The 15010-nt window shown below is 48.8% G+C and overlaps 1 protein-coding gene across 1 annotated transcript; it reads left to right on the top strand.

The window, feature by feature from the left end:
• The first annotated feature begins 12450 nt into the window (after window positions 1–12450).
• On the top strand, window positions 12451–15010 carry Cxcr3 (C-X-C motif chemokine receptor 3). The gene is made up of 2 exons (XM_036173951.1): window positions 12451–12542; window positions 13522–15010. The coding sequence occupies exons 1-2, from the start codon at window positions 12531–12533 to the stop codon at window positions 14608–14610; spliced, it is 1101 nt and encodes a 366-aa protein (XP_036029844.1). The 5' UTR covers window positions 12451–12530; the 3' UTR covers window positions 14611–15010.

Raw genomic sequence — 15010 nt, 5'->3', positions numbered from 1 at the left:
TCTTTAGTCCACTTGCTTTAATTCCTCTGGGATAACATCCTATATACACAGATTCAGTTCTGTTCTCATGCCTAGCCCCTTTCTGGCCTGATTTCTCTCTATACTTATCTACTGCTCCATCTAAGTTCTATCTTAATTCTCTCATCTTAATTCTGCCTCATCCAGGTTCTTTTCAGCTTGTTCTTACCCAGCTAGGACTTCCCCATCTGACTCTTCCTCATCTTCCATCTCATCCACACACACTCTCTGGTCAAAATCCTCCTTGTCCCTCTCCATTCTCCATCTCTCCATCCCCCCCACGTCTCTCAGGAGTCCAGTTATAAACCCAAGCAATAGCAATCCCCTGGTCAAGCAAGGTTGCCAGGCTTGAATTCTACAGGGTCATAAAGGTAGGTAAGAATTTCCTCAGGCAGTGGCCTCCAGGCTTCCAGGGTCAGAGAGGTGATAAGAATCATAGAGGGGCAGTAACCATTAATTATCATTTGCAACCCCAAAGGGAAGTGACCAATGGGGAAATGAATTAACTAAAGGCTAAATTTGAGTAATATCTAAGAAGAGGGATCTTATGTGTTCAACTATAATCTTAAATGTGATTAGTAGAAAATGTTAAGACTCTATAAGTTGCTAGGTCAATGGGAGAAAATAAAACCGCCTTCTTTTTTCCTGTGGCTCCTATCTGTCCAAGCTATCTGCCGTTTTTCCTGCAGGGTGGGGGAAAGTGTGCTCTGTCGCTAGGCAACCTGTGCACAATTAGATCCCTCTGGTCATAGTTAAAGGGAGATCTGGAACTAGAGATAAGATTTGGGAAAGGAGGAAGTTAAGCTTAATTGGCACATCCGCCAGGCCTTCTCAAACGGGTAGTCTGGACGCTTACGTCTGTTCTTGGAGAGTACAGAGGTGTCTCTGATAAGGTACTTTCCTCCGTTTGGGGGATGCACCTGGCTGGATGCTGCCAATGATGATAATTACAGGGAGGCTTGAACTGGGGTTCTGGCTGAGCACAGCTGTCAGTGCAGAGGGTTATCTAAATATTCCTAGAAGTGGTTAGATAAGGAGTTAGAGGTCTATAAAGTTAGTAAGGCTGTAAGAAAGGAGGGTCTGAGCTAAATTGTGTAAAGCTATTACTTAACGTCTACCTGACCTAGGCGGTGTCTCCTTGTGGAATTTACCTTAAATCAGGAGACTTGCATGTGGACTGTTATTACTGTTAGTCATTGAAAGTGGCTAAGGGAGATGTCTGATCCAGAGGAAGACTTTCCTGAGGCTGTTCTCCAAATACCTGGAATGTATATGTCCAGAGAGTGATCAGTCCACACTGTTAGCCCTTCTTAGGGAAAAATAAATTGGGAAAACTCTGAAGGCACACATGATTTTCATAACAGAAGACACCTGATCTATAACAAGCCAAGTAACACCAAAAACTCCTTGGAATTTGGCTTCCATTGAAGGAATTCCTTGATCCCTTCAGGTAGTGACTTTGCCATAACCAGCTGAATTTTGTTTTGTTTTTTTTTATTTGTTTTTTTGTTTTGTTTTGTTTTTTGAGACAGGGTTTCTCTGTGTAGCTTTGTGCCTTTCCTGGAACTCACTTGGTAGCCCAGGCTGGCCTCGAACTCACAGAGATCCACCTGCCTCTGCCTCCCAAGTGCTGGGATTAAAGGCATGCGCCACCACCGCCCGGCCAGCTGAGTTCTTATGATATATTCCTGTGGCCTGCAGCAAAGCGACCCAGTGGAGACCTCTGATTTAGACTCTCTCCACAAGTGTGGGTGTGGGTCTCTGCATCCACTCCTATCTGCTGCCAGAGGAAGCCTCTCTGATGACAACTGGACAAGGCACTGATCTAGTCTTCTGGCAGGTGTCAACATTGATTCTTTTCAATTGGTGGAACCATGGAATGAAGACAGACTCTGCATATAGTGTAACAGGAGCCACACTGTCATCCCTGAGGCAGACAGAAAGACTGAGAAGACAGTTTGGTGTGGTGATGCTTAGCTATGACTTTGGAAGTGGAAGTAAGAACATTTAAGGTCGTCTTTGGTTACATAGGGAGTTGGAAGCCAGCCTGGGTTATATGAGACTGTTGGGGGGGAGGCAAACCAAAGTAAAGGAAAGGCTCTCATCCTGGGATCTAGTTTGCATTTAAAAATATTTTATTATTATTTATTTATGTGTACCATGTGTATGTCAACATATGAGGTCAGAGGGGCATCAGATCCGCTGGAACTAGAGTTACAGGTAGTTGTGAGCTGCCTGATGCATGTTGGTAATCAAACCATCCTATGTATCCTTTGCAAGAATATGTGCTCTTAACCATTGAGCCATCTTTCCAGCCCATCTAGTTTGCATTTCTGCTGATACAAGTTGACTTCAACAGAACGGACAAAGGCAAATCTGTCTACCACAGAGATGTGTGTTCTCCTAAAGATATCTGTGGCAATCAGTTTTGTCAACTTGCCACACTCTAGAGTTACACTGAGGAGTCTCTCAATGAGTGATTATCTAGATAAGGTTGGTCTGTGGGTATGAATGAGGGGGGATGTCTTGATTACTTAATTGATGTGGGAAGACCCAGTCCACTGTGGGTGGCACCATCCCCTGGGCTTGGGTTCTGGATTATATAAAGTGGAGAAAGTGAGCTGCGTACTAGCAAGCATGCATGTATTCATTCTCTCTGCTCTGTGTGGATGTGATGAGCTGCTTCAAGCTCCTGTGACTCCCTATTATGATGGACTGTAACCTGGAGTTAGGAGCTAAACTAAATCCTTTCTCCCTTAAGTTGCTTATGTCGAGGTATTTTATCATAGCAATAGGAAATGAAACTTGGACATCTCAAAAGGATGTTCAAAACAATAAAAGGACTGTGGTTTCTTTTAGGGCCAGATACTTGTGATCCTGAATTTAGCCATACTAATTTAAGTCCTCTCTCACACCAAAATGTAAACAAAGAACCTCATAAAAACCACTTTACTATTTCATTTACAAAAGAAAAAGAATTGTTGAGACAAGGTCTCATGTATCCCAGGCTGGCCTTGAACTTGTTATGTACTAGAAGATGACCTTGAACTTTTGATCCTCTTGCCTCTGCCTCCAGTGCTAGGATTACAGGCATGCACCACCAGAACCAGTTTATGCTGTCCTGATTGAACCCAGGGCATCATGCATGTTATGCAAGAGCTCTATCAGCTGAGCTACATTCCCAATCTGCAGAGTCCAGCAAGGTTCCAGGGACAGACCTGACTGGGGTGGCAAGGGAAGAAAAGAGACAGATGGACACACTGACAGAAAGCTAGAATCCTAGTCTGGGTTCTCCAACAGAGAAACTACAGCAAGCATGGGGTGTTTATTCTATACAGCTGAACAAGGAGACAGGGTTATTGCACACAGATAAACAAGGAGGTGGGATTTGTGGCCTACAGCCAAATCAAGGGGACAAGATTAGCTGATCTCAGTAGGAGCAGTCTCTATAGGCAAGCTGTCTTTGGGCCATAAATATCTGGGGGCAGAAAGCTACTGTAGACATTTTCTGCACACAGTATTAACATCCACACATGGAACCAAGCAGTGATGGTGCACACCTTTAATTTCAGTACTTGAGAGGCAGAAGAAAGCAGATCTCTGAGTTCAAGGCCAGCCTGGTCTATAGAGCAAGTTCCAGGACAGCCAGAACCTTGTCTCAAAAAACCAACCCCCCCAACCAAAAAAAAAAAAAAACAAACAAAAAAATCCTATCTCGAAAAACAACAAAAAATCCACACATGACCCAGAGGAAGTTTTTGCCATTTCCCTCCGGATCTGTGGCTAGAGTCCTTGACATGGCTATGCCCATATCAACAGCTCACAGTCAGTACCTCACACACTCAGGACTTCCTACAGCAGCCTCAGGAAATGGTTGTTTTTGCTTTTTGTTTTTGTTTTTCTTTTCAGGTTTTCAAGACAGAGTTTATCTAACAGCCCTAGCTGTCCTGGATCTCGCTCTGTAGCCCAGGCTGGCCTCGAACTCCCAGAGATCCACCTGGTTCTGCCTCCCAAGTGCTGGGATTACAGGCGTGCACCACCACTGCAAGGCTTGGAAATGTTTTAAGATAAGTGAAATAAGTAAATCATACACATTTTTAAGGACTTATTTTGTTTTTAATTACATGTATGTGTCTGTGTGCAAGTTTATGCAATGCATGCAGGTGGCCTAGGAGGTCAGAGAGGGGTGTCAGATCCCCTGGAGCCAGAGTTACAGGCAGTTGTAGGCTGCCAGGCATGGATGTTGGGAATCAAACTCAGTCCTTTGCATTCTTAAGCACTGAGTTATCTCTCTGGGCCCCTAGTAAACCCTGTACTTTTACTTAATCTTTCCATTTTGCTTCATCTGTAACTATTACTGTAAATCACATCCTTTGAGTAATGTCACTTAGAAAGCCACAGAATCATGTGAAGAGCCATTGTGAAGACACCGAAACGTCACTCTTTGTTGTCTCTGTCTCCAAATGCCCATGCTTAAATCTGAAAAGGATGCTCTCTCTGTGTGTCTGTCTTGACTTACTTTGCTTCACTCTGAGAGCAAGATCACGGACCACAGTGGAGCCATCCCCATGCCAAGCATGCATGGAGACCTGCTAAAGGCAGACCAGGCTGGGGGTCGATCACAATCCTATGGATCCATCTGTAAATCACCTTCTCTGGAGTTGGGGATTTAGCTCAGTGGTAGAGCGCTTGCCTAGCAAGTGCAAGGCCCTGGGTTCGGTTCTCAGCTCCAGGGGGAAGAAATCACCTTCTCTTCCTTCCCTGCCACTCTTGATTCAGCTAACACCCCCAAAACTCACCTCTCTATCTACCTCCCTCCAAGCTGGATCATGTAACTCAGGCTGGCCTAGAACTTGAAATCCTCCTACCTCAGCCTCTGGAGTGCTAGGATTACAGGTGTACACCACCACACCCAATTCAGGTTTCTCCCTCCCTCCTCCTTTTCTCTCCCCCATTCCCTGCTTTTCTACCCCCATTCTTTCTTTCTTTCTTTTTTTTTTTTTATTTCTGAGATAGGGTCTCATGGATCACAGGCTAGCCTCAAACTTACTCTGTAGCTGAGGAGGACCTTGAATTTCTGATTCTCCTGCCACCGCCCAAGTGCTAGGGTTACAGGCGTGCCAGCATGCCCTGCCTTCCTACTCATCTTCCTATGCAAGCCCTTTCTCAGCTAGAGCATTAGCTATTGTGATTTATAAATATTCTGGGTAGTTATGTGAAATTACTATTCTATTCACTAACAAATAAGCTAAAAATTAGTCTGAGTTCTACCAGGTGTAAGGGGGGTGGGGGGTGGGGAACTGTCCTAAGCCATCCTCCAAAACAACTTGAATTTTTAATAATATAATTTCCTTTTTCTTTTCTGCCCCCTCCCCCAACCAGGCAGGCTCAGCTTTGAGCTTCAGCACACTGCTGGTTTCCTTGGTAACCACCTCCGGTTCCCACTCCAGCGTCTCTTGTTCTTCCTGTTCTACCCTCTCTCGAACTGTGGAACTCAGGAGGAGCTCTCCTGATTCCAGAAGGGGACTACTCTGGCTGTGGTCCTGGCCCCTGCTGGGGATTTGTCTAGTAAGCAGCAGCGCCCCAGCGCCCCATGCCAGGCACAGTGTTCAGTGTTCTCTGAGCTTCCTAAATTCACATAAAGGTCTTTCATATCCTGTTGAATCAAATCAAGTACTCACCAGATGAAATGGGTTTCCCTGGTCAGAGCCAAATAGGCTGGGTAGGTATGGATTTTGAAGCCAGCCTGGCTTGATATCCTGGTTCTGATATTTATTTGCTGTGGATCTTGCAACTTAATCTCTTGGAGCTTGTTTCCTGTCTTTCAAATAAGTATAGAATATATATTGAGCTTTGCGTGTGTGTGTGTGTGTGTGTGTGTGTGTGTGTGTGTGTGTGTATGTGTGTGTGTGTGTGTGTGTGTAGTGCCTCAAACAGCAACTGGCACACGGAAATGTTACACAAGTGTTACTGACAAATAATACTATTGTTACCACCCGTCTGTCCACTCACCTCTGGACATTCTGGCTAAAGCAGCAAAAGACCTGGAATTCTGTGAGTGACAAACTCTCTTTTTTTTCTGAGACAGGGTTTCTCTGTGTAACAGCCCTGGCTGTCCTGGAACTCGCTCTGTAGACCAGGCTGGCCTCGAACTCACAGAGATCCGCCTGCCTCTGCCTCCTGAGTTCTGGGATTAAAGGTGCATGCCACCACTGCCCAGTGAGTGATAAACTTTTTTTTTTTTTTTTTGGTTTTTCGAGACAGGGTTTCTCTGTAGCTTTGGAGGCTGTCCTGGAACTCACTTTGTAGACCAGGCTGGCCTCGAACTCACAGAGATCCACTTGCTTCTGCCTCCTGAGTGCTGGGATTACAGGCGTGTGCCACCACTGCCCGGCTCCAGTGATAAACTCTTAAGAGCCACACAGGCGAGTATGCTTTTGATCTGAGTCTCTTCAAGATTTTTTAAATGCTTTTTTTAGATTGTAATACAATAACATCATTTCCCTCTTCCCCTTTGTGTCTCCAAACCCTCCCATGAACACCCACCCACTCTTCCTCTCTTTCAAATTCATGGCCTCTTTTTCTTTAATTGTTGTCATAAATATGTGTGTGCGCGTGTATGTTTGGGGGTGGGGGGGGGGGGGGGGGGGGGCCGGGCTGGCAAATCTGATTTCTCCCACACTCAGTATTCCTTGGTTGCCCTGTAGTTCTTTGTCTAGAGTTGAGATTTCCTGGGCTTTCCCTCAAGTTTCTTTTAAGTCCTGCGCCAAGGGGCAAGGCCCAGCTTCTGGGCTCTGCCTTTACCACACTTGGGTGCCCAGTTGAGCATCGGTCATGTGCCCAGTCTGGAGGGTCCGCCCACTCCATTACCTATAAACTTGGGTGTAGAAATTCAAGATGGCACTCAGGCCCCAAGGCCAAAGGCCTTTACAATCCTCAAACTCATACAAGCCCAAGGCTTTGATTTTTTAGCCTATGATGACTCAAGGCAAGCAAAGCTGTTTCCTTGGGTGTGTTCAGTCTTGGTAGGAACTGAGCAACCACTACCAGGTGAGAAGCCTAGGACGACAGCCAGGCAACTGTTCTGAGTGCCTTTACACAGACAGACAGATATATTCTTCTTTTTCAACCCAGAGGGGAAGAATAAGGCACAGGGAGATGAAATAACCTACACGTGGTTATGCAGCTAATAAATGGCAGAACCAGTAACACAGTTCAGCCTGATTCAGAATCTGGGGGCTTACTTACTGAGTACCACACTGCCTCACAGGGACAGCCGGACTCTCGCAGTGACAGCCCTGAAGCCTGTGCCTATGCAGACAATTTCCTGCCTGGATGGAGAATTATGAGCTCAGCTGTGCCAGGAGGCAGAGCTAGGGCCGTAGCACCATGCACAGGGCCCCCAAGGCTAATACCACATTCTGCTGGGATTGTAGGAAATTACTTTTAAGATTAGTTGAGTCATTTTCCGGCAGTTCAGAGTTCGGATGAGGCAGAATAGAAAGACAGGGGAGATTGCAGAGACGTGGGAAGGAAAATGAGTCTCTCACCACTGGTGAGCAAAAGAAAATCTCACAATGCAGAATTACAAAACAAGTTTTTGGTAAAAACATATGCCTTGAGCCAGCTAGGTGGTTGTAAGTGAGGGCACAATGAAACCACCAAACTGGACCACCCCATGGGTGGAAAAAAGAAACGGTTATTTGGGCAAGTTCAAAGCAACATGGCTACCTCTCAGGAGGAAAAGAATAGCCAAAGGCATTTGGGGGTTGGAGGGTGTCCAAAACTGCATGGCCACCTCTCAGGGGAAGAGGATAACCAAAGGCAGATTGAGGAGGGGTGTCCAAAGCTACATGGCTACCTCTCAAGGACAGCAAGAGTAGAAAAAGGTGGGCAAAGCCTTGCCAGTTATAAGGGTGGGGTAGCTGCCAGGAGGAAGATGTGCAAGCCAGAGCAGCCTGGAAGTTTAGCTGTGGGAGAGATGAGAGCAGCCAGGAGGCTAGAGTGGGGGCTTTCACGTGTGCTACAGGTACTTGATAATAATGAGTCAGATGCCCCATTTGCAGAGGTTGCCAGAGGTAGGGAAGTAATGGCTCTTCCTGACAACAGAAACAGGTTTCTGAGGAATGCTGACTATAAGCATTTGTCTATCCACCAGCTGAGCCCAGACTGTCATTTTGGGACATTATCAGTGCCATATGGAGGATTTGGGACCTAACAGCAGTGTGAAGCCAGGCTGGGCTACATAGACTTTATGTCAAACCTAATACAATGACTACAGCAAACCACTTAGCAGAGCTCCTGAGATAAAATTATCAATAAATGCTATGTGTTCTTATCACCCTGCTGGGGTGCATCCAGCTCCCAAATGCCTGATCCACACAGTCCCTGGGCCCCAGCATGTTCCGGAAGGGTTTAAATGGCGGGAGGGCCCAGAGCTGTGCTGTCATGGGCAGAGGAAAGGACCCACACACCCACACTCTACCCCATATCCCCTGTCCCCGGGCCTCCTTGTGACTTGAGTGCCCCTTCCTTTGGGAAATCTGGGGCCAAGGGAAGAAAGCCTCAAGACCCAGGAGTGTGAGAAGCAGATGCCCAGAGATGAGACTCTTCTGGATATCAAGAATCTCTGGTCTTGCCTAGGTACTCTCATGGTGGCCTGGAGCTGGCAGCTGCGTCCTGGAGCTTTGGGGAGCTTGGCTAGGGGTCTATTGTGAGGACCTAGGGAGGCTGTGAGGCAGCAGGACAGGGGAGAGAAGAAAATGGCCCTTGTTCCTAATGTAGGGGCCCTCCTTCCTGTGAGGGACTGGGCACAAAGGTGTCTATCTCCCAGCCTCCTATCTCCCCAAACCACAGCTCAGAGGTGTGAAAGAATGAAAAACAACAGGGGGAGGGGAGCCAGAGAAGAGCCAGGTGCACATTTCACACCTTGACCACTGGTGAGGCCCCAGGCAGCTTCACTCTGACTAACTTCCTCCTCAGCCCTCCCTGCTGCAGAAGAGGGACGGCCCAGAGACCAGAGCATAGGCTGTGAGCTTTTGGCTAGGTAGCTACCTCTCTCTGACCTAGACTTGGGATGGAAGAGGGTCAACTTAGAAGGTGAGGGCCTGAGTCAGCTCTGTGACACAGAAACTTCCAGGCTATTTAAGCTGCAAACAACAGCGAAGGCCCAGCCCTGCAATTTTGAAGCTTGGGAGTTGCTTTGGCACCAGAAGACTAGGAGTGAGCTGCTAACTGGGCACCCACGTTTGGTACATACTTTCCACACATATGGTGTACAGTCCACAGGGAAGCCCCATCAAATGCGTGCTATCCTTAGACCCACTCTTCAGACAAAGGAACTGAAGCAGAGAGATGAAATGCTTTCCCGGGGTCACATAGTTCAACAACCAGGGAATTTGGCTAGAATTAGCAGAGCCTCCTCTATCAATCATGGCCAGGGACCACTTTTATGGAGAACTAGTCCTCTGGCCCTGGCCACGGCCACACTTATATGCCCCACGAGCATACCCTCTATCATGGGCTCTCTTGGCATGGAAGGTTCCAGGTGGCTCTGGGTCTGGGGTCTGTATTGTCCTCACCTGGGGCTCTCTGTTGTGCCTGTGCTAAGCCCTTGGCCGAGTGCTAGATGCACAAGCCTGTGGTTATCTCAGCTAATCTCAGAGCAACTCTGCTGAGGGAACTGCCTGCCTGCCCACGGTTCTGATCTGTCTGAGGTCACAGAAGCTGGACAGGGTGGAACTAGGCCTTGAGTCCAGCTCAATGTTCTGCCAATTGCATGGCAGTTGGGCAGGTCACTCAGGAGCAGCGAGAGCCCCAGCTGGTCTGTTAGGACCTGATTCTGACGTGTGCTTGTTGGGCCTCAGAAAGGAAGGCTCTCCACACCTGACCTTCAGCCTATCATCCTTCCCAGCAACCTGGGATGAGGATCATCTTCCCCAAGACAAATGAGAGGAAGGCCCAGTCAGGGGACCAGAGACCTGTAAGATTTCGGCAGCCGGGTTGGGGATTTAGCCCTGGGTTCGAGCCTCAGCTCCAAAAAAAAAAAAAAAAAAAAGATTTCAGCAGCCACTGGGAAGACGCGCACTGGACTGGCAGCTTCTACCAACACAAGGTATTTCTAAAATGGCCATCTGTTTCCACCACCACGTCTCTCATAAAGCAAAAGTTCCCTTTAATGTCAAAAATGGGACAAGGAACACAATGGCAGACTAAGTCCTTGAAAATGACCAAGTAGAGGGGCGGTGGCGGCACACGCCTTTTATCCCAGCTCTCAGGAGGCAGAGACAGGCGGATCTCTGTGAGTTCGAGGCCAGCCTGGGCTACAGAGAGAGTTCTGGTCTCAAAAAAAAAAAAGAAGAAGAAGAAGAAAGGAAGGAAGGAAGGAAGGAAGGAAGGAAGGAAAGAAAGAAGAACGAGTGAACAAGTATGTCGCCCTGCAGTTCTTCTCATTTGCATAAGTCACAAACAGGCACGGGGAAACCCTGGTCCTTGTGAACACTAAAGGGATTTTGCAGTGTTTCCCAGGCTTCTCTCTTTTCTGCCCTTACAAACAGCAAGTCCTATATATCCTGACTGGCCTGGCCTCAGGAATCCTCCTAGTCCCCTCCATTCACACAGCTTCTCTTGGACTTGAGCCCTGCAGGTGACAGACTATTTCAGAGAAGTGTCCCATCTGTCCACAGGAAGAGAAGGGCATTGATTCTTGGCAGGCGCATGTCGTGTCAATACGCTTGGACTGCACTGGTGGAGCAACGTGCTTGAAAACTGAGTGGCAGCCCAATGTGGTGGCTCACACCTGTAATCTCAGTCCTCTGGAGGCTAAGGCAGGAGGGTCATGAACTCAAAGTTATCCTGGCTTATATCACAGTCCCTGTCTCAAAAAAAAAAAAAATCACATTAAGCCAGACATGGTAGCCCACAACTTTAATCGCAGCACCCAGGAGGTAGGAGCAGGTGAATCCCTGAGCCTGAGGCCAACCTGTTGACATCTAGTTCAGCCAATGTCACTTAGTAAGACCCTGAAAAAAAAATATGCCATCCTGGCTTTCACTACCCGGCACTGATACATGCAAGTTATTGTTTTGTGTGGTGGTTTCCACAATGTACACAAGGAGTGCCGAAGTAGCTTATAAATAATATTGTATTGCTTGCCTCTTCTACCATGTAGGCATTGGCTTCTCTGCATTCAGCCTCGTGAGAAATATGTGGATCTCCACTTGTTTTTAGCTGGATGAACACATCAGTTTATCCCTTTAAAAGATAGTGGACTACCCCACCCTCCTGCCGAAATGCTGTATACTATGGTGCATTCCCATAATCCCAGCACTCAGGAGGTTGAGCCAGGAAGGCTGCTGTGAGGTCAAAGCCAGGTTGGGCTACAGACTGAGGTGTCTCAAAAGAGCAAAAAAAAAAAAAAAAAAAAAAAAAAAAAAAAAAACAAAACACCAACAGTTTGAAGAGTGCTAACATCCTTTTCAGACCACCCACTTTTGAGACAGGCCTGTAAAAGCAGACACACACAACTCCAAGACAGAGCAGCACATGGTCCAAGTTGTTGAGCAGTGAGCAAGAAGTGTGAAACAGAAGCACTTTCTGCACCTGGCAGCAGGGCTGCCCTCCACTTCCCCATTGTACCTCTCCTCTCAGACCCCTGAGACCTCTCTTCCCCTCAGACTTCTCCTCTCTCGTCAAAGAACCTTCCCCCGCCCAGCCACCCCAGACCCTTCCCTAGCGCCCAGCCTTTCTGGCTCTGCACCAGATGGACGCCAATATTCCCGATAGCCTGTGGTTCTATCATTGAGCTGCTTGTTTGCACCGCACAACCCCAGCTGCCGACGACTGAGGTATCACGGATTCCCCAATTCCCGAGTGTGTTCCTGAGCAGTTCCATCTGGTCTGGACACTATACGACATTCCAGACAACTTTGGACTCATTATAATTCCCAGATGGTTTTATAGATATGTTTATATATCTCCACCCATGCCAGGTCAGATGCCACCATCCCCAAATTAGGAAGAAAAGAGGTGGCATGCTGCTCTTGGAGACCTCCTCCCTTCCCATGCAGTGAGGATGGGAAGTATTCCTGGCACACCCCACTCTAAGCCAGTCCTAGCGGGACTCCAATCCCAGACTTGTTGAGGAGAAGGTGCCTTCAGAAGGTGCCCTTCCCTTTTCCACTCGGTGCCATCAAATCTCACTTCCTGCCTGCTCCTAGACATGCTTAGTTATTTGTGAATGGTACTGAGTAGGACAAGAACCCAGACTTGGTGACAGTCCCAGGTTCCTGGCTAACTCCTTCCAAACGTATGTACCTGGCCCAAGGGAGTGGCAGAAAAAGGAACCCTGTGGAGGGCTGATGTAGATAACCCTTTGGAAGAGGCTGTGCTCAGCGGTGAAATCTTCACTTCCTCTGTTCACACTGTAAGTTCCCAACCACAAGTGCCAAAGCAGAGAAGCAGGCAGCACGCGACCTGACCCCAGCGGCCACAGCCAGAGCACCAGCCTAGCCATGTACCTTGAGGTAAGTTCTGCTGCCCAGCTCAGCTACATTATAGTACCAAGTGGCCCAAGCTACAGTACCAGGGACAAGTCTGGACTGGCCCAAAGCCCAGGGGCACCAGAGAGCTTGGTAAGCAGCATGGAATGCAGGGGTTATGATAAGGGCATCAGGGGACTTGGGAACCCAGCCTGGCCACTAACCACAGTCATGTCTCCTACCTCTGTGGCTTGGATGCCTCATCTGAAAATGTCACATTGTAGAGACTCAACTTTGGTGAGCTCTAGCTCTGGGACACTTTGAGATGAGGCGAAGGGATGAAGAGGATCGCTGCTATCCAGGTGGAATGGTATACTCACATTGTTCTGGCTACTCGGGAGGCAGGCGCAGAAAGCTCACTTGAGCCCGAGAGTTTGAAATAAGCCTGGCCATCTTGGGAAGACCGATCTATTGGGGATCTCAGTGGGTGCCTACATGGTTGCACAAGCCTCTGGGTAGGGGAAGGGAAGCCTGCATGGTGTGTGTAGGGGTGCGCAGCGGCTTGTAGGAAAGCCTCCGTGAGGCCAGGAGGTTAGGGTTACCAGATAAGGGCTGAGGAGGGGAAAGGAGGGACTGGAAGACGGAGTGGGGAGGAAGCACCTGGAGAGGCTGTGGCCGTAACATTGAGGCAGCAAGCCACAGAGTGAAGGGAAAGAGAATATGAGTCTCCAGACCTAGAAGTTCCTCCCCCTGCAAAGGATCTCTGGCGCGGGAGATGATAATCCAGAAAGGGTCTGGGGTTGCCAGCCTTTGCGAAGGGGAGTCACCACCCCAGTCTGAGCAGATGGAGTTAAGAAGGAGTGGGCCTGGGAGAGAGAAAGAGACAGTTCAGGGTGTGACCCAGACAGCGCCATTGCTAAGGGAAACGCTCATCAGAGTAAATGACAAGGCACAAAGGGGCAAGACAGCTGCCAGGCCTTTACAGAGAACGGCCTCCCTTCCCTCTTTCCCCTTCCTTGGGCAGGTTAGTGAACGTCAAGTGCTAGATGCCTCGGACTTTGCCTTTCTTCTGGAAAACAGTACCTCTCCTTATGATTACGGGGAGAACGAGAGCGACTTTGACTCCCCGCCCTGTGCACAGGACTTCAGTCTGAACTTTGACAGAGCCTTCCTGCCAGCCCTCTACAGCCTCCTCTTTTTCCTGGGTCTACTAGGCAATGGGGCCGTGGCTGCTGTACTACTGAATCATCGAAAAGCCCTGAGCAGCACGGACACCTTCCTGCTCCAACTGGCTGTGGCCGATGTACTGCTGGTATTGACCCTCCCACTGTGGGCAGTGGACGCTGCTGTCCAGTGGGTTTTTGGCTCTGGCCTCTGCAAAGTGGCAGGTGCCCTCTTTAACATCAACTTCTATGCAGGGGCCTTCCTGCTGGCCTGCATAAGCTTTGACCGCTATCTGAGCATAGTGCATGCCACCCAGATCTACCGCAGGGACCCCTGGGTACGTGTAGCCCTCACCTGCATAGTTGTCTGGGGACTCTGTCTGCTCTTTGCCCTCCCAGACTTCATCTTCCTGTCGGCCAGCCATGATCAGCGCCTCAAAGCCACTCACTGCCAGTACAACTTCCCACAGGTGGGTCACACCGCTCTGCGTGTACTGCAGCTGGTGGCTGGTTTCCTGCTGCCCCTTTTAGTCATGGCCTACTGCTATGCCCATATCCTGGCTGTGCTGCTGGTCTCCAGAAGCCAGAGGCGCTTACGAGCCATAAGGCTAGTGGTGGTGGTGGTGGTGGCCTTTGCTGTCTGCTGGACCCCCTATCACCTGGTGGTGTTGGTAGATATCCTCATGGACCTGGGAGTTTTGGCCCGAAACTGTGGTCGAGAAAACCATGTGGATGTGGCCAAATCAGTCACCTCGGGCATGGGCTACATGCACTGCTGCCTCAACCCACTGCTCTATGCCTTTGTGGGGGTCAAGTTCAGAGAACAAATGTGGATGTTGCTCATGCGCCTGGGCTGCTCTGACCAGAGAAGGCCTCAGCGGCAGCCATCATCTTCACGGCGGGAATCGTCCTGGTCTGAGACGACAGAGGCCTCCTACTTGGGCTTGTAATTCCAGAATGAAACTGTAGCCTGTGCATCTTAGGTCCTAACACATGCAGGTTCTTCTCCTCCTTTTGGCTGGGCTAGCTCTGACTCACCCATCACTTTGCTGTTGGGCCTCACTGGCAGCCCAGCGCCTCCAGGTCTCCTGAGAACCACTCTCCCAGCTCTAAGGACAGCACCGTTACTGAGCCTCAGCTGCCACACCTAACTTGCTATTTCTGAGCTAGCTGCCTGGAAAACTGACACCCTTCGAACTCTGCCTTCCCTGTGTGAGGGGAGAGGTGAAGAGCATAGAGAGCCAGGCCTTGCTCATCACTGAATGTGCCTATGGTCCCCAGTATCTAGGTATCTGCCCACTTTTATGTCTAAAACTCTGCTCAGACTTTCAATAAACAAGGCAATGAGGA

The sequence above is a fragment of the Onychomys torridus genome, chromosome X (genome assembly GCF_903995425.1).
Source record: "Onychomys torridus chromosome X, mOncTor1.1, whole genome shotgun sequence".
In the NCBI taxonomy this organism is placed as follows: domain Eukaryota; kingdom Metazoa; phylum Chordata; class Mammalia; order Rodentia; family Cricetidae; genus Onychomys; species Onychomys torridus.
Note: the sequence above shows the minus strand (reverse complement) of the source record. Positions and strands in the feature narration are given on the sequence as shown.